The 26,730-nt window shown below is 39.1% G+C and overlaps 1 protein-coding gene across 1 annotated transcript; it reads left to right on the forward strand.

The window, feature by feature from the left end:
* VWA5A (von Willebrand factor A domain containing 5A) lies at positions 1–26,442 on the forward strand. The gene is made up of 18 exons (XM_079104503.1): positions 1–74; positions 4,138–4,194; positions 4,314–4,516; positions 4,814–5,036; positions 5,153–5,328; positions 5,613–5,727; positions 9,698–9,867; positions 10,102–10,190; positions 10,816–10,960; positions 11,369–11,448; positions 19,517–19,631; positions 20,404–20,568; positions 20,838–20,938; positions 21,260–21,513; positions 23,202–23,348; positions 23,704–23,834; positions 25,548–25,674; positions 26,209–26,442. The coding sequence occupies exons 2-18, from the start codon at positions 4,152–4,154 to the stop codon at positions 26,286–26,288; spliced, it is 2,364 nt and encodes a 787-aa protein (XP_078960629.1). The 5' UTR covers positions 1–74; positions 4,138–4,151; the 3' UTR covers positions 26,289–26,442.
* The last annotated feature ends 288 nt before the right edge of the window (positions 26,443–26,730 follow it).

Below are 26,730 nucleotides of genomic sequence, written 5' to 3' on the forward strand. Positions count from 1 at the left end.
GGGTTTCCGGGGAAATTTAAGTGCACTTGCTTTCACTTTGCAGCAGTTCAGAGCTCTGGGAACTTCGGGAGAAGGTAGGTGACCCTGCGACCTGCAGTGGGGCAGAATCCCAGTCCTGCATCTGAAGCCTGAGAGCCTCCCATTCTGCCTCCCTTTCCCCTGTCCTTAGATCTGTTGATGCCTGTTCTAGCCACAAGCCCAGGGGCGTGGAACTTAGCACTGGTGTGTATCCCCAGGATTTCTGCAAGTTGGGTTGTTTAGGGGATTCTTGGGGGCAGGCTGGAGGGGGGATTTAGCCATCTTCTGATAATCTTCACATCTCCCTTCCTACTGTCTTTTTCCTTTCCTTGTCTCTCTCTCCATCCCTCTACTTCTTGCTTTTGCCTGCTTTTTCTCTGGGATAAGTGATGTTTTCTCAGTTTTGTGTAAGTTTGTGTTGTGGAAATGAGGCTTTAAGTTTCCACCCAACTCAATCATTGCAGCTCCTAGGCCCATCTATGTAGGAATTGAGACTGCTGCTGCCCCTTTGCGTAAAAACCTGGGCACTGAGAATCTAGGACTGAAAATTTAAAGATTAAATCACTCTCTGTTTCTGAGCAAGTCCCACTCAGCAGTCCAAATCTCCTCCTGGCTGCAGCCCAAACCTCTTCCTGGCTGCAGCCCAGGTTCTCCACTTCTTCCTGTAACAGGCTGTTAGGGTGTGGTCCACTGGGCTCTCCTGCTCCTCTTCTCCCTGCCTACCTCTGACTGGTTCTGGGTCAGACTCTTGCATCTCTAATGTCCAGTCCAGACAGAGCTCCCTGGCTGAGAGAGAAGTTCTCTCTCCTCCCAGCTGCTTCAGATCCAAAACTTTGACCTTGGTCAGTTGCTGTCAGGGTCTTAAGCCCCCTTGCTCTACTTTTTTTTTTTTTTTTTTATTGTAAACAAATGGGATACATGTTGTTTCTCTGTTTGTACATGGCGTAAAGGCATACCATGCTCTTCTTGACCAGCGACAAGGGAAGGGGACACTCCCCAACAAGGTCAGACCAGGATAGGTAGGGCCGGCTGACCACCGGCTTCCAGCCCTCTGGGTGGAGGACAATCAGACGTGTCAGGGAGACCAGTCAGAGCAGGAACTGGCTTATTGGGAACTCGCACAGCTTTTATGTAGGGTGGAGGCTAGGTGAGAACCAATCAGCTTAAAGGTCAGTAAGGCACAGGGGGTTCACGCAGGTGAGGTCCCATAGGACTATATGGCAAGCACGAGCTGATCACTTTCGCAGAACTCTTGTTAACCAATCCCTGACAGTGGCCCAATTTATCGTCATTAGCCTTTGAAACCGCCTTTGAGCCTTGATCTTGCTCACTCGCCAGGGAGTAAGAAGTCAGCCTGAGTTAGTTAACGTGTCATTAGTCCCAACAAGTTGCCATGATCAATCTTTGGCCTAGGAATTGGTAGCCACCTTTCTGAAATGCCATCCTGAGAATTGGAACTTATTCTGACCTAAACTAAATCTGTTTGTATTGGGAAAGGTGGGGAGAGTGTGAACATAGCACTTTGCCTCATTGAGGGATTTGTTCTGGACTTAGAATCCATAAATAAAGACTATTTATTTGCAGGGGACCCTAGTCCACCTGACTTCTCCCAGCCACTGGGTGAGAATTGAACAGCCGAGAGCTCGAATTTCCTTGCACAGTCCTTGAGCTGTTTTGCTCCTATGTGAATCTACTGCCCTAAGCTTCCTGCGGGTGTTGTTAGATGTTCCTCCCTGTCCCAGTCCAGCCTCTTCCACACTTCCCACTCAAGGGTCATCCTAGAAACCCTTTTCCTCAGTGTGCACACCTGTGCTCTGATCTAATACTGTCCTCTGCGTGGCTGTCAGAATATGAGCTGTTTTACAATGTATAGTTTTTATCCAATTGTGTGAAATAACAGATTTGGAATGATGAACCTGGATTATTGCTGTGCATTTGTGTGTGGGGGTGGGGGAGGTAGGTGCATAGGAAACACAAGAGATAGAGCACAAATGATCAGCATGGATATTGCGTTGGGTTGGGAGATTTCTCTTTTTCTCTCTTTCTCCCTCTCTTTCTCTCTCTCTCTCTTTCTAATTGTTTTTATTGTGCTATGGATCCAACCCAGGGTCTTGCACAAGTTAGATAAGAGCTCATCTGCTGAGCTACATCCTCAATCCCAAGGTGTGTTGTAAATTGTAATTCGGATGGACATGATGGGCCTATAAATAGTCCTTCCAAAATTTTCAGAATCCTTGGTGTGGGATTGTTCCAGAAGAGAATCTATCCTTCTCAAAAGAACTTGTATTTTCTGACCTGCAGGCCCCTCAGGGAAGGTTGGGGTTCTATATATTCATCTGTCCCTGAGGCTCTGGATAATCACATGTATGTCATTGTTCTTCAGTTCGCTCTGTTCTCCAGGCAATGCCATTTGAACTCCTCAAGCCTGTTTTCAGGGAAAATTCTTGCTGGTCATAGAGCTAGCATCCCAGGTTACCCTGTGTCAGAATATGGAGAGGCATGCTAGAGCATGATCGGATGCATAATGGACCAAGAGATTTCCAGTGGCCCAGGGGGCCAGCACTAGGATCAAACCCACCTATGGTTTCCCTGGATGAAAGAATCATCATGTAAATCATAACCTGCATACATAAAACCTGTCTTTTTTATTATCATATCACATGCAATATTTGTCCAAGATTACATATTATTAGTCTGAGAGTTTGAGAAATATGTATAGGACAACCTGATTTAAAATACAGAAAAATGTGTGTATATATATATATATATATATATATTCACATATATGAATTATTAATACATATATATAATTTGAACTAGATAATAAATAGTAGTTAGTTTCAATTCTGAGCCCCATGAGGAAAATCAAAAGGTACCTGACATAAGATGATGCTGGTCTCTGAATAGCATGATCCAAAGTGTATGAGTTTGTCCGGATAAACCCAACTACGATGTATAACTATAAAGCTCTAACAAAAAAAAAAAAAAGCAGAGACATTGAACAATACTACTAATGACAATAGCAACAATGCTGATATCTGTCCCCATTGATTAAAAGTCATTATGCTACCTACTTATTCAGTTTTATTTCTCAAGCTGTAGGAGTCTTGTTAAAAATGTCTACGTACATATAAGAATACACCACAGAGAATCTGCACAACATGCACATCCACAAGACTGTGATCCTAATTAGAGTAAGATGTATCCCACGTCTGTATAAATTCATCAAAATAAACTCTGCTGCCATGTATAACTAAAAGAACAAATAAAATAAATAAAAAAGTGAAAGCTAGAGAAGGAAAAAATAAACTAAAAAAAAAAAGAACCAAACAACAATAGAAGAGAGACTAATAAAGTACAGGAAGTGGGTCAAGAGGGAGGGAGGGAGAAAGGGAGGCATGGGGAAGTACTAGGGTATGAATCTGTCAAATAATGACCATGTATGAACATGAACATATGCAATGTATATATAATATAAATATATATAATGAACTAAAGTAATAATAATAAAACAGAAACTAGTAGAGTAGAGCAAATGGATCAGAAGGAGGGAGAGGGAAGGAAGAAAAGGTAATGAAAAATGATATTTATCAAATTATATTCATTTATAAATATAACACAATGAATCCCACTAATCTGTATAATGTAAAAGTAAAAGTAATAATAAAGTATATGCCAATGTGCATAAAATAAAAATCCATCTATGAGCCAGGTCCTACTGTGGGAAGGTCATATATAAAGTTCATATGTGATTTGAAGGTATGATTGTTCTTATTTTAGAAAAAGACTACCAAGAAGGGTTATGGTTATAACACCTATTCACCTATGCTTAAGGAGTGGAATATTAAACCCACTTTTCCATACTTCATATTGATGTTTGAAGCAGCCTCAAGCTTTTTCAGGGACTTCCTGTTTAGTTGGAATATTACAGCCTCCACACCTGGGGATGTCATTTAAAAGGTGCCTAGCTATAGGATTCTTTGTCCCCTTCTCTCCTCCATGTTTATTTCTAGAACAAACCCTAAACTCCTGAATGAATTTTTAGGCCAGAGAGAAGCCCGTAATGTACATGCATATCTCCCTACATGTCTCTCTGCTCATGATGTGTCTTTTCCTCAGTACACTGTGTCAGAATGGAGGGCGCCTATGGCCTAATCACTCTCCAAAAGAAGCCAGGTAAGCCTGATTTCCAACTCTTACGTATTAGTGTGTCCTTGATAGCTAGCTCAATTCCTGGCCAGCAGGAAGCCTTCTATTACAAATTGCTGAACCCTTGAACCCCGATCTATCCACAGTGGCACTGAAGAGCATTTCTGTGACCTTGTCCATCCATGAGTTTGTGGCTGGCGTGTCTGCAACCTTAAACTACGAGAATGAGGAGAAAGTCCCTTTGGAGACCTCTTTTGTGTTCCCCATGGATGAAGACTCTGCTGTCTATAGCTTTGAGGCCTTGGTGGATGGGAAGAAAATTGTGGCAGAATTACAGGACAAGATGGAGGTACTGGGGATGGGTATCTTCTCCCTTCCTTTTACTTTAATGATTAATGTGCACTCCTTAAGATCTCATTCAAATGCACCTTCACATAAAGCACTGGTGTTGGATTCTTTTCCCTCCACTTACTTCTAAATGCTGATTTCCTGAAATCATTTAGGAGAGATCAATTAGAGGCATTCATACTATAGCTGTGAGTTTGAGAAGACATATCTCTTTGCCTCTTTAACAGTCTTTGTTTTCTGCAGTCCTGTCTTTTCATTTGATGTTACCTTTCTTTTTTATCCCTCCTATTTTCTTTAGGCCCGACACAACTATGAGAGTGCCATATCCCAGGGTCACCAGGCCTACTTATTGGAGGAGGACTCATACTCCAGAGATGTCTTCTGTTGTAATGTGGGGAACCTCCAGCCTGGTTCAAAGGTGGAGCTCACCTTGATGTATGTGCAGGAGCTGCCCCTGGAAGCAGATGGGGCCCTGCGCTATGTGCTCCCAGCCATCCTGAACCCTAGATACCATCTCTCTGGTGAGTACCTCTCCCCTTTGAATAATAGTGGTGGCATAATAGGGAATTCCCTTTTTATTTATGGGGGTGCTAAAAAGTGTTGGCAAGGGAAACTGAACAAAGGTCACTTTTTATAGGACGGCCTGTGGACAGTTGCCTTGATATGAAAACTCCTGCAGTGCCTTTGGAAGACCTTTCCTGTACACTCAGCATGGTTGCCACCACCAGGTCCCAGCGTGGCATCCAGAGGGTCCACTCCAACTGCCCCTTAGGTGCTGTTGAGTTCCTTGCAGATGATAAGACTTCTGCCCAGGTAATCAGTAGGAGAGGACTATTGTTGCCAGGACCCTAGGCCTTGGGTCTTGACTTTGCCCAACCCTTCCTGTTGGTCCTTCCCTTTCCCTGTTAACCCAGAGGGAGGTGCACTGTGCTTCCTCCTCACCCAGGATTAATGTCCTCAGTCTTCTCTTGATTCTCCTCTCTGCTCCTGGTCATGCTCACTGGTGATGGAAGCCTGTGGCCCTCAGTTCTGACCTCAACTCCAGGCAGCAAAGGGTGATGGTTCTAACCTGGTTTCCTTGCTGGTCCCTAACTCAGGTTTCCTTGGCTGAAGGACACAAGTTTGACAGGGACGTGGAACTCCTGATTTACTACAGTGAAGTGCACAGCCCCCGAGTATCTGTAGAGATGGGGATGCCTGAAAAGAAGCCAGGTATTTTCTTTCTCCCTTTGTCTTTACCTTCTGGGAGGTGTCTGTCTACCTTGGAATCACTGTGAAATATCCTCACTTCCATTCCCTTTTCTCAGTAGCAGGTGAACATATCAATTTGAAATACTGAAAGAGCTTCACTTCAGCATGCAAAGTGGTCAGTCTTGGGGGTTCCTATGGTGTTGCCTTATAGGCAAGTTTAAGTAGATCATTAGAGAGCTGGGTAAAATGGTATAAACAGATAAATTCACAACAGAAAACAGTCAGTTATATACATGTGGCAATCATCAGTTTTAAGAGAGATGCAAACACAAATAATGATGTGACATTTTTCCTTTTCAAACCTGAAAGATTTCCAAATTCAATAATGCCTAATTTTTCAAAAAGTATGGTGAGTGACACTATTATAGATCGTTGAAAAATAATTTGTTTTTATATTTTTTGAGAGAAATCTGTTCATATAGGTGTGGCATAGTCAGCTTTTTCATTGTTGTGACTAAAAGACCCGACAAGAACAGTTTTAGAGGAGGAAAAGTTTATTAGGATTCTCAAGGTTTCAGAGGTCTCAGTACCCAGACAGTCCGCTCCTCCAGGCTCAACGTAAGGACGAACATCTTGGCAGAAGAGTGTGGCAGAGGGAAGCCACTCACATGTTGATCAGGAAACAGAGAGACAGACTTTACTTGACAGATACAAAATATATACTCCAAAGGCACATACAGAATGTCCACCTCCTCTAGTCACACCCTACCTGCTTCCAGTTACCACTCAGTTAATTACATAAGGGGATTAATTCACTGTTTGGGTTAAGGCTCTCATAACGCAGTCCTTTGTCCTTTAAACCTTCTTGTATTGTCTCATACATCAGACAATGTATGAGACACATGGGGATGCGTCACATCCAAACCATGTCATAGGCGAAAATAAATGACCTTTGTGCTAATTCCTATCTTTGCAATCTCACCAGAGGAAGTATATATAAATATAAGTAAAATATAATGCACTGGGTATGTTTTAATAATAAATAATAATGTTAGTAATATCAAGGATCAGTTAAAAAAACCACAATGTGTTACTTTGTCTCAATATACCATGTTTTCAGCAACTTGATCAGTTATTATGCAGCTACTAAAATAATGTACGTTGACACACTGAAATCATTTGGAAAAAAGACCTCCAAGAAAGTGTAAGTATAAGAAAATTAAGCCCTATTGATAGATTACCAGTATATCATACCATATGTATTAGAAACATTGAAAAAGACAAGATGTACACAAGTGGAGACTGTGATCAGATTAACACAAAATTGAATTTTTGATTTCTTTTTAAAATTAAACAAATACCTTATTGGTTAATCGACCACAACTACATATACTATCACCTGCACTTATTTATTATTTCATTTTGATAAATATAAATTAAATTTTAACATTTTAATCATTTTAAGTGGAAAGGTCTATGGTCTTTATTTTTTTATCTTTTACAATAATCAATAGTGTCCCTCTCCAAATACTTTTAACATGCCTTGCCTTGGTTTCTTAATTTTTTTCTTTTCTTTTTTTTTTTTTTTTTTTTTTGTGGTACTGGGGATTTGAACCCAGGGCCTTGTGCTTGGGAGGCAAACACTCAACCAACTGAGCTATATTCCCAGCCCACTGGTTTCTTAATTTCTAACACTCCATTTTATAAATTAGTAAACTGGGTTTCTTACTGAGTATTTTTCCCCCCTTCTTTCTAAATATTCCTGAATACTTATGTGGGTTTTTTTAATAACTAAAGTGAAATAACCTGAGTCAGTCTGTTTCTTTGGCCTTCCCTGCTGCTTCCATAAATCATGGCAGAAGAGATACTGCCACTCAGCAACCTTTTCCACATGAGTGGAATGGAGGCATCCTTGGGGACAGACACATTCACAGTGACAAGGTTGGGACGAGGCATTTGCTTCTGTGACTAAAACTGCTATGAGGACAGTTTCCTGGAGTCAGCATCCACAAGCCTTCCCAGGCTCTCACTGCTGATGTGTGGCCATGGTTGCTTCATGCTTAAGCTTGCAAACTGGCACTTTTGGGGCACTTGTCCAACCTTTTTTCCATAGAACCAGCTTTTCCATAGAACTGGCACTTTTGGGGCACTTGTCCAACCTTTTTTCCATAGAACCAGCTTTCCACGCTGAGATCACTGAGGACCTTCCAACTGCGAAAATGTTTGCTATAACCAGTTCCTTTCCCCTGAAGCTGCACACTCTGTCTTTGTATATTAGTTACCTTTCTTTTCCTATTGGTGAGCTCCTTCTTAAGTGCCCAGGAAATATTCTACCAGCAACCTGGTCTTTACCTAGGACTATTTTAAACTATATTTTCATAGTGTCGGATCTTAAAGATAAGGAATAAGATTTCTCTTTCCTCTCAAGATATTTCCTTGTTCCCATGTAGATTTTCTCAGATGCTCCCTGTGACTAGTTGTGCATGTCATAGAGAATGAAAGGAGAAGTGCTTATCAGTCTTATGAATTCCTTGCAGCAGGTGCCTCTTCTTGGTCATATTTTTGGGTCAATTGACTTGATGTTCACACACATACAAAGATACAAATGAAAACCTTGAGGGGAAGCCTGACTCAGTAAAAACTTTCAGTATTGTGCCACATGAAGCATATCAGTATAAGAGGAAAACACAATACATTATTTTTTTTAACTTAGGATGGGTTTGTTAACTATATTAAGAATATAATTTTTAGAATTAAGTTTCAGATTTAACAAAATGATTGTAATATTTTAAAATAATTTTATGCAATTATTACTAAGAGGTTATGTGAGTTAAGCCATCAACTAAGTTCCTTAAGGTTATTGTATCACTTAGCCAACAAAACAATCATATTAAGTAGGTATTCTTATCTTGATTTTCAGATGAGGAAACTGGAGATAGCAAGTGGCAGAACTAACATTTGAAATACCTTGTTTGAAAACAAGGAAGCAAAGATTGATGGAGCTAAAGATAATCTGAATGAAGCTGAAAGTATTATAGTAGCTAATATACATTCAGTGCCCACCATGTATCTGGCAGTGTTCTGAAGAGTTCCTATGTACTATGTCCATCATTCTTGTTCAACCTTTCTGACTTCTCAGGACAGTACCAGTCCCACAACACCCAGGTGTCTCTCATTACAGAAAGAAATCTACCTTACCCATCAAAACAATGCTGCATTATACACCCAGATGTCTGGATTGTGTAAATCTCATTTTTTTCAACCAATCTTCTATCAAATGCTTTTGAGTGAAACCCACTACACTATCTAGCCTGTTTGATTAGTGAAGTATCCCATGATAAAGAGATGAAACTGAAATGGGTCTCATGGTCATGCTGAATCCCAGGATTACTAAGCATCTAATTCTACCATTCTGGAATCAGTTTATAAAAATAGGATAATAGTATGCAATTCTGTATCCTCTTATACTCTCTGAACTTTAAAACTGGAGGCAATATAACCCAGCCATTCACATTTTATTTCCATCTCAAAACTGATGTTTCAACTCCAGCATGAATTTTCATTCACATCTCAAAGTGAAATCACCACTATGACTTTGACATCATACCCATAAAGAGTGGTCTCCTCCTGTCTCCTCACACCGTTGTTTGTATGAAGCTATTTTAGTTCACCATGATTCCCAAGGTTTCCCTTTCTTGTGGGTAGCATCAATGAGTACTTCACACTAGTGCACTATTATAACTATTATTTGTGCCTACTAACCTCTACCCTCTCTCTTCTCTTTGATAACTGATCTATTTCTTTATCTTTTATATGTTTATAACTCACTTTGATCCCTTTGTAAGAAGGGAATGAATAAGGATGAAGCACAGGGTTGTATATTTTTGAGTTTTTCCTATCTTCTATTGAGTTCACTACAATTAATTCTTGGGGACTTTAAGGTTCTTGGGTTCCTTTCTTTCCTCACAGGATCTTTATTCTTTTTGCATAGATAGTTTAATGGGAGAGCCTTCTGTCATGGTGAGTTTCTATCCAGACATTCCTGAAGATGAGGCATCTGTGACCTGTGGAGAATTTGTCTTCCTGATGGACTGCTCAGGAAGTATGCAGTGCCCCATGAATAACCAGGACCGCTCTCAGTCACGCATAGAGGCAGCCAAGGTAAATCCAGTTCCTTTTCCTGAGTCAGGCAGACAAGTGAGAATGACTCTGAGGAGTTCAAGTGTGGTCCCTTTGGAGGTGTAGGGCTGTTCTCTATCTGAGCAGCAGCTGGCATGACCACTCTTGGAAGATAATGTGGCATGAAACCAGGGTGACAACCTGGAGCCCCAGGAGTTGGCTTGGCAGGGTCTGAGAAGTCCCTCTCACTCTCTCCTCATCCCCTCTTCCCTTCAGGAAACACTGATTCTGCTGCTGAAGAGTTTGCCTATAGGTTGTTATTTCAACATCTATCAATTTGGATCTTCCTATAAAGAATTTTTTCCGTAAGTCTCTCAAAAGGAAAGAAAATAAATACTTTAAAGGGAGGAACTATATTGTAAAGGAATTACTATTATCAAAAGCTCGTTCCTTGTTCCTAAGACCAATTCAATAATGAGGACATGGTTTTGAGAAAAGGAAAAGTTTTATTCCTTTGCTAGCAGAGGAAAGCTAGGAGTCTCCTGTTCCACAGACTGCGATTCTGCCCCTCAGGGAGAACAGAAATTTTAAGAATTTCACTCTAGGTGTTCCCTGATGATTGTGATTCACTTGTTAATTGGGGAGATAGCCATTTCTTAGATCTTCTGGAGCCCTTCCTGAAGCCTGAGTTACTTTGTTCCTATTGTGTGTGATAACTCCCAGCCTAGGACAGGAAACTAGTCTCCTCCCTCCCCAGGTTAGGGAAGGGGAGAAGGAAAAGAGGAAAAGAAAACATGTCCATTTAAAAATAATCCTCAGTGGCAGAGCAGCAAGGGCTATATTCAAAGCATGAGGTGGTCCACTGTTATGTTACTGCAGGATCGACCTGGGTTTTGGGGATTTCAGGTGTATTTGTATTTGAGTGGGATTTCTTAGCAGCAGGCAATATGGAGTTGCCACCATGCAACTGGGTACTTTTGTTTCTCTCAGGAAGAGTGTGAAGTACACTCAGCAAACAATGGAGGAGGCTGTGGAAAGAATTAAGCTCATGGGAGAAGACCTAGGGGGCACTGAGATCTTGGCCCCACTTCAGAGCATTTACAGGAAGCCCTCCATCCCAGGTCACCCCCTGCAGGTAGGAATTGGAGCAGACCTAACAGAAGGACACAGAGAAAATGAAAGAATCAGTGTCCCTGAGCTTCACTGCAGGAGTTTTAAAATATGGTGTGTAATTGGAAGACTCTATCTTATAATAAAGAGAAACCAAGACCCGAGGTATTTTTCTTCTCCCTCCGCCCAATCTGGTGGACAGTGGAACTGCCTTTGTGGAATGCCCAGAAGCCTCTGACGGAAGACAGTATGTGCAGGAGCCCGAGATTCCCATGCTTTCAGCAGTCCTGTGAGGACATGGTGACAGTGACAGGGAACAGGGGGACTGCATGACTTTTAGTCTCTGGAATGAAACAATTGGGGTTTTTAAGGACAACTGCTGATTACTTACAATGAAATTGAGGATTGATGTGTGTTTTCTTTCTTTATACAGCTTTTTGTCTTCACAGATGGAGAAGTTGCTGAAACATTTACTGTAATTAAAGAAGTTCAGTCTAACAGCAAGAAACACAGGTACGAACTGAATGTACTTTCCACTGGGATTGCCAGACCCCAGTAGTGCCACACGAAACCTTCAGCCCCATGATTCCAGTGTGGACACTGCCTGCAGAGGAATTAACCATCCTAAAATTGTATTCCTACCAGCTGAAAGTTTATTTTCCTCTACAGAAACAAATAGTAGTTTCCCAATTAACATCGACAACATAGAAAACGCGTTGTCCCTTATTTTCCTGAGTCATCGTAGACGAAAGATTTGATTAGTATGTTTTTCTTTATTCTAAACATCTTTAACAAAGTGAAACAGGAGACCACACAAATCACTGTGATCCAGCTTGATGAACTATCACAATGAGCACAGGGAGTGGCCCTCGCACAGGTCTGGAGCTAGAATGGTATCTAACTTCTCCCTCTCCCCTTCCCTCACGTCTGTTCTCACTCACAGCCCACCTGTAGCTCTCCTGACTTGTAATTCCATGGGTTGTGTCTCCTTGTTTTCAGTTTAAAATAAGTGAATGGTATAGTATGATATTTTCTTCTTGCATTCTACAGGATGTTGAGATGCAAACATATGTTGCCTGTAGCCATAGTTAATTTTGACTAGTGAACATTATTCCATGGAATAACCATAGCATAGTTTCTCTTGATTCAAATGGTGATGGACTTTGGCTTGGGTTGTTCAAGGTAATGCTGCTGTAAACATTTTTATTCTTGTATTTGCATTTTTTCACCCACATGTTTATAATTGACTCTCCATATCTACAAGTTCCATATCTGTGGAATCAATTTTTAAAGTAATATTTGTATTGTATTAGGTATTATAATTAATCAAAAGATGATTTAAATTATATAGGAGGATATGTGTAGGATACATGAAAATACTATACCATTTTATACAAGGGACTTAAGTATTATATCTGGGGTTTGTTTCCACTTGGGATTTTGAAACCAATCCCCCATGGATATGGAAGGAAGAGTGGATATGCATGTTTATATACGTATATATTTCTTTGAGTAGACAGAGTTGCAGAATTTGGGGGAAATGTCAGACTGTTTCCAAATGGCTATAGTCATTTAATTCACAACATCTTCACAGACGTTTTCAATTGCTTCATTTTCTATCCAAAACTTAGAATCATTGATCTCTTTAAAATTTAGCCATTGTTTTTTGTGTGTGAAATGATATCCTGTTATAGTTTTAGTGTACATTTTCCCACTGGCTCAACTTCCTGCATAATTTCATCTGCACTGGTCATTCAGTTTTCCCCTTTTGTGATAGAGCTTCAAGTTCCTTTATTAGTTTTTTAGTTTTTTTTTTTTTTTTTAAATGTTATACTGCATGTTAGATTACTTTCTTACTAATCTAGTTCCTTTTATGGTCTGAATGCAAGCACATTGTTGATTATATGTTCCAAAAATATGTCTTCTCACTATATAGCTACGTTTTTACTCTCAAAGTTCTATCTTTTGAGTGATGGTTATTCTTAATATAATTTGATTATTTAGTCTTTTTCTTTCTGATTAGTGTTTTTTCCCTGTGTGTGTGTGTGTGTGTGTGTGTGTGTGTATGTGTGTGTTATTTAAAGTCCTTTCCCATCCAACATAATGAAGTTATTTTCTTTTGTTCTTTTTATGTTTTGTTATTTTTCTTTCATATTTAAATAAGGAACATATCTGTGATTTATGTTTGTGCACTGTGTAATATAGCAGGTCGTGTTTTATTTTTCTCATGTAAACATCATTTTTTTTTTCCATTTGTGGAAATTTTGCATTTATCTCATTGATGGACATGCCCTGTTTCCACAAGTAAACATCTGTACCTGTATGGACTGTTTCTGGATTTCCTGTCCCTTCTGTGGTCCATTTATCTAGACATGTGCCAGTATTACACCATTTAAATTAATGTAGCTTTATGTTTAATCTTGATTTCCAGTAAGTTCTCTACCTTGTTCATTTTCAAGGTTGTCTTAGTTATACTTAGGTCCTTGTATTTATAGTTTAGTATTACCTTGTCAATTTTTGCCAAAAAAAAAAAAAAAAAAAAAAAAAGTCTCAGATAGTGATTAGACTTGCACTGACTTTTTAAAGTCAATTTTTGGAAGATTTAGTATTTACTATGCTGAGTTTTCCACTCTATTTACAAGGTACATTTGTCCCTGAGTTATCTGTGCAGCACTGGTTCCATAACAACACTGAGTTACTAAAATCAGTAAATGTTCAACCCCTAACATAAATGACATAGTAATTGCATAAAACATACATATATTCTCCCATAAACTTTTAACTATCTCTAGATTACTCATATCTACTACAATGCAAATGCTGTGTAAATTGTTGCTCTACTTAGTTGCTTAGGGAATAATAACAGAAAAAAAAATGGTCTGTACCTGTTCAGTACAGACACAATTAAATTTTTTTTTCATCTTCTGGTGACTGAATCTGCAGATAGAAAACTTGTAGATAAAGGAGGATGATGGATATTTTCCCTTTATTTTGGTACTTTCTGATTTCTCAAAATATTTGTTTCCAGTAATTTATTTATAGATTTAAACCTATGGAGAAATTGCAAGAATAGAACAGGAACATGTCCTTCACCTAGGTCTTCCAATTGTCAGCCTTTTACCGCATTTCTTCACCTATGTCATTTAATTTTTTTTCTTATTTTTTATCGAGATGCATTATAATTATATGTAATGGGGTGATTTGTTGTCGTCACATATTCATACACACACGATTAATAACACACGATTAAACAATGTAATTTTCTATGAATTCTTTTCTGAAACAATTGAGAGCGAGTTCCCCATAGCATAATGACCTACCAGAGTAAATGCATATGCATTCACCTTTCACACACAAAAAAGAACATTCTCCTAAATGGCCACTATAGAACGACTTAATTTAGAACGTTTAGCCTTGAGGTGATATCATATTCCACCATAAACCATATTTGCCAGTTTTCTAATAATTTGATTTATATATTTTGTTTCTGTTTTAGAAACAAATCCAAGAAGAAATATTTTATTTAGTTATGTTGATTCTTTTGTCTTCTTTACTGGAATAATTCCTCAGTTTTTAATTATCTTCATGGCATTGACATTTTGAAGAGAACTACACAGATATTTAGTAGAATTGCAGTTTGTATTTATTTGTTTTGATTCATGTTTAGGTAATACTGAGTATTTTTGGCAGAAATATTGCAAAAGTAACATTGGGACTGGTGATGTTACCTTTGACGAGTTAGTTAAAGTGTACTTTCTGCCAGATACGTTTTAAATTTAGTAAACATGTTGCTTTCCACAAACATTTACTCAAATTTGTTACTTCAAAAATTGTCATTACTATCAGTGATAGCAAGTTTTTTTTTTTTTTTTTTTTTTTTCCCAAAGCAGTGATGGGATTGAATCCAGGGCCCTGCACATGCTAACAGTTGCTCTGCCACTGAGCTATGATAACTTATACTGTCAGCTTTTCCAAATTCATTAGTGGGCATCCTACTGTAAAGAAGAGCATTTGTTTCTCTCTCTCTTATCCTGCCTTCCTTCCTTTTGTTGTATCAATAGGTATTCTTGACTTCTTCCATTATTTTTCAGTGATTTAAGTGGCATAACTATCATCATCCTTTTAGATTCTCAAATTTTCCAGATTGGGGCAATGGGACCCCTTTTCATGCACCCCCATGTCTTTTCCACATGTCTCTTTGATGTTTGAATATTTCCTCTCTTTCCACCCAGATTGTGCAGACTGACCTGTCCCTTCCCAGGCCTGCAGTCAAGCCTATCCCAAGAAGCCCTGTTCCTTTCAGTCAGAATCATAGGTAGAAAGCAGCATTGAGTGCTGCCTTTGCTTCTGACTATTGGGCTGGTACTGATTCTAGGTATTTCAGGGAACAGAAGTGGCAAATATTAAAAAAAAAAAAAAATCTGAAATTTTTACTGATGCCCAAATTTCCAGTGCAACAACATAGCATTCTTTCTCTTTTTCCCAAACTCCATGTTTATGTCTACTTTCCTCCATGATAAGAAACCTAATTTTCCACAAAATCAGTGAATTTGCTCATTTCCATAATCTTACAATATATTCAAAATACATCTGTAATAGTTTATTAATTCTCTGCATAGAGGTCTTCATTTATTTTTCATTAGTTCTTTTTCCTTAGGTGTTTAATACTATTTTAAGTAGTATTTTTTCATATTTTTATTGACTAGATGTTTATTTCATTATAGAAATTGATTTCGATAGTATGTGTTTCTTACATTGACTTTATATAATGACCTTGCTTCATATAGATATTAATTCTAATGGTGTACTGCAGCTTTCTAACTGTTCTTTGGATAATCATGTTTATAAATAATCTTGGTTTAATTTTTCCCCTTTCAGTTTCTTTATATCTACTTTTATATCTCTTTCTTTCTGAATTTCCCTGGAGAGGAACTTGAATACAGAACTGAATAGAATGTCATAACTGACATCCATACCTTATTTTGGACTTCAAAGGGAACCTGTTCAACACCATCTTCTTAACTTTAGTGGATTTTAGTTCCTGTTTTATAATTATCAATAAGCATACTAAGGAAATTCCCTTTTATTCTTGTTTTCAGTGTTCTTTTTTTTTTTTTTTGGTTGTTTGAATAATTAATATTGCTGAATTTCATCTAATACATTTTATGCATCTCTGAAGTGTCTGATTTTTATTCCTTATTCTTTCAACTTGTGAATTGTAATGATTATTTTTAAAAGTTAGATCAATCTTCCTTTTCTGGAATAAACCCAAATGAATTTGATGTACTTTGTCATATATTTTTGGATTCAGTTCGCTCATAATTGCATAGCATTTTTAATGTATTTTCATGAAAATAATGGTATGTATTTTTTCCTTATAAAATCTTGCCATACTTTGATATTAAAATCTTATTAGCATAATACAATAAGCTGCAAAAGTTGCCTATTTTTTTTATTCCATAAAAGATTTTTTTCTTAAATGTTTATTAGAACTTACAGTGAACAACTGGAACTGGAAATTTGGGGGAATGATTTTTATGATTTTTTAATTAATTCATTTTTTGTGTCCTTATTTTTATTAGAATTTGAATATTTTAACTAAAATTTTAATTCTTTGCAATACATATTCTACAGATATCACCTTACAGTGTCACATAATGTTGTAAGTCTGCAATGATACTGCTACCTTTTCATTTCTGATGTTAGTCATTTATACCTTGTCTATTTTTTTCACATAGTTTATCAATTTCATGGTCTTCCATAGATCACTATTTTTTTGTACCCTCTCTATTGTATGAATTTTTATTTCATTATTTTCTGTTCCTCTCTTCATCATTTTCTTTCATTTAAAATACTTTGGTTTATTCGGTCTTCCTTTTCTAACATCTTGAGATAGATGTTCAGATACTTGATTTTGAGACCTCCTTTTTGTTTCTAATTCAAGTTTTTAAAACTGTAAATATAAGTGTATCTGTAGTTAAATTCTGAATTTGGACTCATCATTTCTTATTTGCAACTCTTGAGAATATTTTCTAATTTTTATGAAGATTTCCTTTTTTAAATAATTTTTAACATGTAAAAATACATTTTATTATTATTCTTTTATCATATAACTGTGAATACACCATATTGCATTTTCTCAAATGGAAAACCAGAGGCAAGATAACTTTTCTCTTTGAGTCTCTCGGGAATCTCAATATCATCTGTTTTTTGGAGGATTCAGTTTCTTACAACATCTGTGATACTGTCCATGAGGATAACAACGACACTTAGTAGTAAAGTAGTTTTTGTCATGGGTTCTTGCTCAAGGTGCTCATCCCTTCGTTCTTATCTGATTTTCAGCACTTATCATGTGTTTCTTCATTATTGTGCACAGGATCTGGTTGAGTGATAGGGTTTTTTCTGGAGTACAACTTCTCATTTCTCTGATTGTACATGATATAGAGTCACAGCATCTGTGTAATCATACGTGTACATAGGGAAATGATGTCTTTCTTATTCCACCATCTTTCCTTCCTTTTGCTCCCTCCTCTCACCTCATTTCCCTCTATATAATCCAAAGTTCCTCCATTCTTCCTTCTCCTCCCTGCTGCCCCGCTCCCACCGCCCCCATTATGTATCAGCATCCACTAATTGGAGAAAACATTTGGCCTTTAGTTTTTTGGGGATTATCTCACTTAGCATGACATTCTCCAACTCCATCCATTTACCTGCAAGTGCCATAATTTTATTCTTCTTTATGACTAATATTCCATTGTGTATATATACAACAGTTTCTTTATTCATTCATCTATTCAAGGGCATGGAGATTTCCTTTTTAATCTTATGTTATTCACAAGCACATTGTTTAATTTCCCCATATTACAGATTTTCTGTATTCCTTTAGTTATCATATATTTTATATAAATGTTCATAGAAACTCTTTAGTCCTCTAAATTATATCCTCCCTCCAGCAGGTTTTACTTTGCTCCAATGGATATGTAGGCTACAAGCAGAAAATCTTGATCCAATTATGATCTAATTAACTTCAGTAATGGTGATGGCCAGTCTATTTCTAATTCTCCTGTGTCTTGGATGTAGTCCCATAGGGTTCTATTCAAAAAGCTGAGAGGTTTTCAGACACACCGTTGGAAGCCTCAGTTGCTGCCTTTTCTTCTCACTTCAACCATCCGTTTTAAACTTGACACTTTCCTCAAAGGGTAAATGGATCTCAGGTGTCAGGCTCTTTGCTCTTGGCTTCCCCTTTTCTTCTAGGTCTTGGCTCTTAGTTTCTTAAAGTCTTTGTACACAATTGACTCAATTGTCTTGTCTTTACTGCTTTCAATTAAATTATTTAAAATATTGTGCATAGCTTCTCCACTGGCCTGAAACAAATCATTCTAGCATTGCTGGGATCAGAACAGACATGGGAAGTTTTAATTCACGCATATATGAAGCTACATGTTTAAGTTCTGGTTCTTCGTCTTGCTAGATATTTGGAAAAATCAACTAATATCTCTAAGTAATGGTTTCTTTACCTGAAAATGGCAATACTTATAGTAGTACTTACCTTGTAGGTTTACTGTAAGACTTGAAAGAATAAAACTATATTATACAAACAAATCAGGAATTATCCTTGCCACAAAATAGGTACTATATATACTTTCTCTGTTGCAGTTATTATTTTTATTATCATCCATATGAATCATTTTAGTGAGTTCTAGGTTTTTTTAGTTTAGTTTTTATGAATAAAAACATTTAAAATTATGCATATTTGCACCATATAATATGGGCTAGAGTTTAAAGATCATAATGTAAATTTAAAGGTGAGGTCATAAAGAGACTGGTGGGATGTGATCCATTTGGAGAATGACCCCAGTTAAGTCACTGCAATTCCATATCTGGTCCTTATTCTCACAATTTCAGAGCATTTATCCTAATGCTGATGCCACTTGAGGATGACTCACTCAAACCCATGTCAAAAGACTAGCACACAAGGCTACACTCCAGTGTATTAGTTTACAATGAAAACCCTCATTCCTGCTTTTTATAAGGCTTATATTAGTATTACTAAGGCATTGTCTGTTTATATACAGCTTTATTTGGGAAACCAAATTGAAGTGAGGAATCCTTTCAGTCAGTACACGGGGGCTACATCTGGATGAGAACATTTTTCTTAAGAGCAGGAGGCATGCTTCCACACTCTAAGCCTTTCAGGACCAACACCATGCCTTAACAGTACCAATCAGGCACTGATAAGAGTTTTTAGCTTTTCCTTGGTTTGCTAGGGGAATCTTGCAGTCAGTCATAGCAGTATTCCAATGCCAAGTATACCATTTACAAACGACGTGATCTTGCACAGATTTCTTAAATTCTTAGGGTCCCTGTTTTTCATGTGTGAAATGAAACACAACCCTGTCTCTGAGGAGACTCAGGATGATGCAATCATACTATTAATTTCCCCAAATGTACAATATGCTCAATTAATGGCTGCTATAACAACTTTGCTCAAGGAAGTACTCTATCTCATCATTTAGTTTTCAACATTAAGTTTAAATTTTATAAGTTCCTGTGTCTGACCTCCATTCGTTTACAATTGCAGATGTTTCTCATTTGGCATTGGAGAAGGTGCCTCCACCAGCTTAATAAAAAGCATTGCCCGAGTGTCAGGGGGCACTTCAGAGTTCATAACAGGCAAGGACAGGATGCAGTTCAAGGTGAGGGGCAAGTCATGTGTCCAGAGGTGGGCAATCCAGACCAAGTATGCAACATGGGGTGGGGGGACACTGCTGCAAGGGCAGGAGCCTAGCTTGCCTCTCGCGTGCATTTTTCCAAATCCCCAAGGCTTGGACTATATTCTTATAGGAGCTGCTTTGGGCCTTACAGCAAATGTTTCCACTTTAGAGAATGGCAACTGACCCTAGTAGCTGGAAGCTTGGAGACAGGATTCTGAAAGGGCTTGAGCTGGGGATGTAACTCAGTGGCAGAGTGCTTGCTTGGCCTGCATGAGGCCCCTGGGTTTGATCCTCAGCACCACCAAAAAGAAAAAAAAAAATACCTGAAAGAGTTTCAGGTTTTGTATTTAAGTGCCCAGACAGAAACTAAGAGCTTTGGCTGTCATGTTTATGATTCCGGGTCTGTGCTTCAGGACTTCTTTTAGTGGTAAATTGATATTCCATTATCAGCATGCACAAGGAGAAGCTGTCTCTGCTTCTATTTCTAAGCTCCTCTTTCCCAGTTGCTGCCATGTCTTCTCTAGTTCCATTCTCCAGGGATCAACTTTCCCTAGCATATCCTTCATTCACATTTATGCTGTTAAGTCTCTCAACCTTAGCTTCCTCATAATACAAGAGAAATAATACCCATACCCCAAGATAGGATTAGGCATAATATGTATCATAGAGCACCTTATATATGATAAATATTGAGATAATTATAGCTATTCTTATCCTTTTTTATTTGTTTATTTTATTTCCTTTCCTCCATCAGGTTCTTAGATCCCTGAAGCACTCCCTACAGCCTGCAGTAGAAGACATCTCTTTGAGATGGAATCTGCCTCCTGGTGTGTCTGCCAACATGCTTTCTCCAGAACCAACTGTCATCTTTAGAGGTCAGAGGTTGATCCTCTATGCCCGACTCGCTGGGATGATGAAGGTGAACCCTGGTTCTTGTTTTTCCGGTCAGAGTAGCTCCTGCCCTGACAGTTGCATTGAAGCTGATTGATGAATTAGGATTTTAGTAAGAGATTATAACTGCCAGGTAGAGCCAGCCCTCTGTCTTCCCCATCATTTCAGGTCTCTGATGGCCTGGGATACTTAATTACTACTCAGAAATGATAACATGCTGAGCTAGGGAGCTGCTCCAGTTCTGATCGCATTCTCTGTGATCTTTTCTTTTCATCACTTCTCTTCTCCAATTTGTAGGAAACTGAGGCAACAGGAGAAATATTCCTCAAATACATGCTCCAGGGCAAAAGATTTGAGGATAAGCTGACATTTTCTCTACGATCCAAGCCAGATGCTGAGTGAGAATTGAGTTTCCCTGTTCTTTTCCCTTCTTTCTGGATTTCCCACCCTTCCCTTCACTTCTCTTTCCTGTCCCTCCCTTCCTTCCTTCTTTTTTTTTTTTTTTTTTTTTTTTCTGTCCTTCTTACTGGTTGGATTCCTTCTCTTGACTCTGGCTTACAATGTGTCCTTGAAGTCACTCTTCCTGTGTATGCCACTCTGTTCTTTTTTCTCTCCTCTAATTTTTCTTTGCTCTGCTATCCCTAAATTTTAGAGCACCTAGTAACTGGAGTGTGGGTGTTTTTCTCCATCTCTCTGGAAATTTCTATTTTTTCTTTCAGCTTCACTATTCACCGTCTTGCTGCCAAGTCCTTCATCCAGACCAAAGACCTTGGTCTCAATGAGACCCCAGCAATGGACAAAAAAGACATATTGAAGATCAGCATCGAATCTGGAGTTATCAGCTCCTTCACAGCGTTCATTGCCATAAACAAGGAGCTCAAGCAGCCAGTGCAGGGGCCCCTGTCTTACAGGCAGATCCCAAGTCCAGTTGTGTTTCGTAAAGGCGTAGTTAGGTCATGTCAGCCCTTTACAGGTGAGTTTTATCCCATGCATATTTCTATAGACTAAGGATCATGAATATCTGAACCCAGTATTTTAAGAAAATTGCTGTGAAATATTTTAAGCTACATCTTTTTCTGGCCCTCTACATCTAGAATTCCTGCCTAGTGTTAAGCTTTTCTGTTCAACTGAACTAGAATATAACCCACTGGCAGACAGATTTAATACTAACGGGACAGTGACATACAGAAGGTGCACATAATCATTGAATAGTCAAGTAGTTTAAATATAAAGCTGATTTATCTTCTTGACAATGAGGTGTCTAATGATTATCCAGATGACTGATGTTTGGAATGACCTGAGACTGGAAGTGGTAGAACACAGGACTTGAACGAAAGGTAAAGATGAGGAGGAGTCTCTGGGGGTAGTTGGAAAATGGAATGTCCAGGGAGAAATAGAAACATCTGTGAAGGAGGGTTGAGGGTCCAGTTAAGTTTGGGGCCTCAACTTATTTTGTGGGACCACATGACTAAAAAAAACCTTGACTTGTGTTTATCTTTTCAGCAACTTAGGCATAAGGGTGAAGTAAATGGACAGTTGGGCTAATTTTAATGTTGGGATTTTTCTAGAGAGGTGCGATTAAAGGAAATTACCAATATGAGTTTATGATGTTGATAAGAGGTTTGCTAGAATTGGACATGAGATGTAGATTAAACACAGAATAAAGATGGAAGGAAGTTGATATAAAGGAAAACAAAACAGGATTAAAGTCTTAAGTGATACAGATGAAGTCAAAATTCAGATCAAACAGGAAAATGTGGGTATTATATTTAAAAGTAAGATATTTTTTCAATTTATTTTTGTAAGTAGAACAATTTTTTGTGATAAAAAGTCCATCATGACTTGGGAGGATAGGACTGAAGGAGGAGAATAGAGCACAAGAGAAGGTCAATCACCTGGCTGTCTCTATGGTACTGAAATCCCTCAAGTGGATGGCAGACCTCGGAATGGAGTGGAGTCTATTGTATGGCTTTCAGATTCCTCAGTGGATGATGGGAGAGGACCAAGAGGTTGGGAGCTGACAGTAGTAAGGACATTTGAGAGGTACCAGTAAGGGTGAAGGAATATTGTTCTGGGCTGAAGAAGTTGCCCAAGCTGGGTAGTTGGAGTACAGTACATTGAACGACAGCCAAGTGAGAGAGATGGAGGGAAAATAATGTCTTGGGAGGATACATGAGTTTTCATTTAAGACTTAGTTGGAAGGAGCCTCTTGTAATGAAAGTAGAGATGTAGGAAAGATTGCTTAGCCTGTGTCAGGGATAGAGAGGACATAATTGAAAGTAGAAAGAGATCTGAGAGGATGAGGGTGTGTTCAGTGATGCGCTAATGGGAGAAGAATGGCACAGTTAGGATAGAAACTGTAGCTGATATGGATGGGAGAGTGTGTGTCTCAAATCATCCTCAGACTTCATTAGTTTTGCCTACTGCAGACAGCAAGGTCAGCTCATTGTGTGTATTGGTATTTTTCAGCTTTTCAACAGAACTCAGGCTACAGTGATTATTTTTTTCTCTGGCCACATGGGTTACAGCATTTGGTGCTACCATGAACTATCAGGAGAACAGTTACCATCCCCATAGGTCTATGAATCACCATGGTCTACGGTCCAAGTGCGCGTCTCTCCAAGCCATTTTCTCACCAGTATTTGTCTGTCACACATATAGCACAAATGCCGTGTTTAGGAAGAAGGCGATGTTTAGCAAGATTTGAGGACCAGGAGACAGAACATGTATATTTCAAAAAGACTCTCCAGGTTAAGAAAATAACTCATTCTTCCAACAACAGGACCAACTTGCAAAGTGATCATAGAGGTGAGATGGGTCTTAGTTCACTTCTCTAATCTACCATGTAGATTCTCTAGTCTACCACGCAGATGAATGGGATGATTTCTAAATAAGCAAAGCCCTTTCCCCCTCTCAACCTGCATAAGCTTTCTGGGCCTGGAACCAGCAGAACTCCGCTTTCATCCTGTTTGGGCCCCCATTTTCCTGCTCATCCTTCACAAATTCTGTTTGAAGATAGATCTGTGTGCTGTCTGACCCCTTTATCTCTAGAGCAATCTTGCAGCAGCCTGTCTCTGAATCCTGCAGCCTATTTCAGGCGTGCTCAGAGTCCGGGGCCTCAATAATATCCTGTCATCTCTTTTTTTCTATTTTTCCCTCCAAGTGGTTAGAGGCACTGAACTTATGCAGCTGATTGACCTCCAAAAGGCAAATGGGTCTTGGGATCTGAATAAAGATCTGACTAAGGTCCTAGGTGTGAGTTTGGAAGACCTGCTTGCTGCACACCCTGCCCAGGTGAGATTCAAAGAAAACAATGAAGTAGGTATATTTTTAAGTGAGTAAAGTTTGTAATGAGAAGTAGGATGTATATTGGTCACCTTTCCTCACTGTAACAAAAATATCTGACACAAGCAATTTACAGGAGGAAAGATTTATTTAGGCTAAGAGCTTCAGAGGATTTAGTCCATGGTCAGCAAGCTCCATTCCTTTGGGTGTGAGGTGAGGCAGAGTATCATGGAGGAAGGACTTGGTAGAGTAAAATTGCTCAGTTCATGGCAAGAGGGAAACAGAGAGAAAGCAGGGGAAGTGGTGTGGCGAGGGGCAAGATATAGTGTCCCAGGCAAGTACTCAGTGACCTACTTCTTCCAAAAATGTCCTGCCTTCTCCCAGTAATCCATTCAAATTATTAATCTATCAAATGAATTAATCTACTGATGAGGTCTGAGCCCTCATTATCCAATCATTTCCTAAAAGCTCCATCAGTGCTTTGTTGCATCAAAGAACAAGTTTTGACATCTCTGGGGGACATTACAGGTCCAAACCATAAAAGGGTAGATCAGGATCCACCTGAGAAAGCAGAACACGGGGGAACCATAGACTTAGTTAACTTCTAAGAAGTGGAGGTAGAAAGTTTTTTCTGGTGATATTAGAACAGAAATAACCAGAAATGTATGGGCCAGCTGGTAGGAGTTCACATGGAGGTTACAATCAGCTTACTGGAAACAGGAAGAGGGGAGGCAAGAGTACAGCCTGAACTGCCACAGTATTGTTGAGCTGAGGTCAGAGAATCGTAAGAACATTCCCCTCCATGTGTTTTTCAAAAATAATTGTGACCTTTGTTTTTGAACCAGGAAAACCACATGGGAATTCCTGCTGCTCTTACATGACCTCCCTTTTTAGGAAGAATTGAGGGAACTGAAAATTTGATCTAAATTAAAACTAGTCAAAGAGGACACGATAGCTTTTTACAAATTTTAAAGTCTGTGATATATATGAGAAATTTCCTTTATCTACTGACTCTACAACCTGAAGTTTTTCAGGAGCAGTAGGTGAAACTCACAGGTGGCAGTCTTCTGATGTATGGATGAGATTTTCTTTTGAGGAGTATGATTAGAATCAGACTATTCAGAATAAGTCACACCTCAATCATTTGCTGGAATACTAACTTTGAGCACTTTATTTCACCTCTGTATGAAGCACTTTTTGTCGATTAAAAATGTGGTTATTGATAATAACTCAGGCCTTCATTTGATGGAGGGTAACAGGATTCAAACTTTAAAACATGGGGAATGATGTTGGCTAACTTATATTGTTATATCATTTACGTGTACAAATACTTAACAAGAAATCCCACCATTATGTACAACTATAATGCACCAATTAAAAATGTGGAGGAAAAAAGCAAAGATGTTTTATAAAGCCACCATTCATGTGTTTATCTTACACAGCCGGGTAATCTGTGCATGCCTGTTTAGGGGTCTCCAGTACAGTGCTGGATTTAAAGCTTAAGAACTTTCTATCCTGAGACTCAGTAGACTATTGCCCTGGGGTTCATGGCCTGTCATTGTGCTTTGCAAGTGATAGATAAAGTGAAAGGGAGACCAAATAATTCCATCTAGCAGCAGTTTGGGGCTGGTCAGTGAGGAGGGAGTGATGCTCCTTGCGTGTCCTTGAGGGGCTTCCTGCCCAAGCCTGGAGTCTTCAGAGAAGTCTCTGTCTATTGTACAGCATGTGGACTCCTCAGCCTGGGCCACTGTCCTGGCTGTGGTCTGGCTGCACACCCATGGTAAGGACCAGAAGATGGAGTGGGAGCTTCTGGAAAGGAAGGCTGTATCCTGGATTCACATCCAAGCAGGTGAGAGCCCAATTCCAGGGCCCTTCCCTTCCCTCCCAGGAGAACAGCTCACAGATGTGCAGCTCTAGTCCTGGCAGAGGGTGACCACAAGAGTCCTCACTGTCATTCCCCCCCGATCCTGGTCCAGACAGTTTCTGGTCTCTCATTAGTCCTTTCCTTGGCAGGATGAGGGTAGAATCTTTGATTTGAGGAATGAGAGGGAGTGCTGAGTAAGGAGAAAAAGGAACATGGATGGGGAGCATGGATTGCTAGAGGGACACAAAGTATACTTACTCTCCTCTCTCTCTCAGTACTCAGCTGAGTAAGTACCTGACTGGACTCGGAGAACCTCCTCCTTGGATATTTATTTTATCTCACTGCTGCTGGATGGTTCTGGGACTACAGAAGATTAAAGGAGAATGTGGGCATGAGGAAGAGAAAAGTCAGAATTATTGAGGAAAGATAAAGTAGGGGTCAGGATTTGGGGTCATTAGGAGAAAAGTCTTCCTCTCATCGGCTGTCCCTGGACCTGACAGTTCTTTCCCCTCATCACAGGCTCCATGGTGCCCATGCTTGTGAAAGCTGCCAATGCTCTCCTGAAGTCATCTGTGGATCCTGCAGTCTTTGCTCCCTGAGGATGCCTTCCAGAAAAAAAAAAAAAAAAAACCAAAAAAATCTCCCCATGGCAATCAGCGCTCTCTTCACCATCTCTTCTGCTGTGATGTGGTTTTGCATCTTATATCTCACCTATCATTCCTCTTGCCATTAAAGTAAATGATGCCCACACCACCTTACCTGTCTGTTCCGTGTCCCTTTGGATGAGCTCTTCTTTACTCAGCATGACCCTCAGACAAGTGATGTAGTTCCAGAACCTGTTTCTTTCTTAGAGGAGTGCAAAATATTCACAACAGTAATTAATATTCCTCGTAGTCATTTCACAGAGATGACAATAAAAATAGGTGACATGAGCCCCAGACTAGTTATTTAATATTTAATGCTAGAGATGGTTTAAATTAGAGAATTCTCTGTATTACCTTTGTCTACCCACTTTTGTTCTTATATACTTACCAGGACCAT

The sequence above is a fragment of the Sciurus vulgaris genome (genome assembly GCF_902686455.1).
Source record: "Sciurus vulgaris genome assembly, chromosome: 11".
NCBI lineage: Eukaryota > Metazoa > Chordata > Mammalia > Rodentia > Sciuridae > Sciurus > Sciurus vulgaris.

Coding starts and splice junctions, on each gene's coding strand:
- VWA5A (XM_079104503.1), top strand. CDS start 4,152: ATGGAGGGCGCCTATGGCCTAATCACTCTCCAAAAGAAGCCAG. Junction 10,191..10,815: donor TCCTATAAAGAATTTTTTCC/GTAAGTCTCTCA, acceptor TGTTTCTCTCAG/GAAGAGTGTGAAGTACACTC. Junction 23,349..23,703: donor CTTGCAAAGTGATCATAGAG/GTGAGATGGGTC, acceptor TTTCCCTCCAAG/TGGTTAGAGGCACTGAACTT.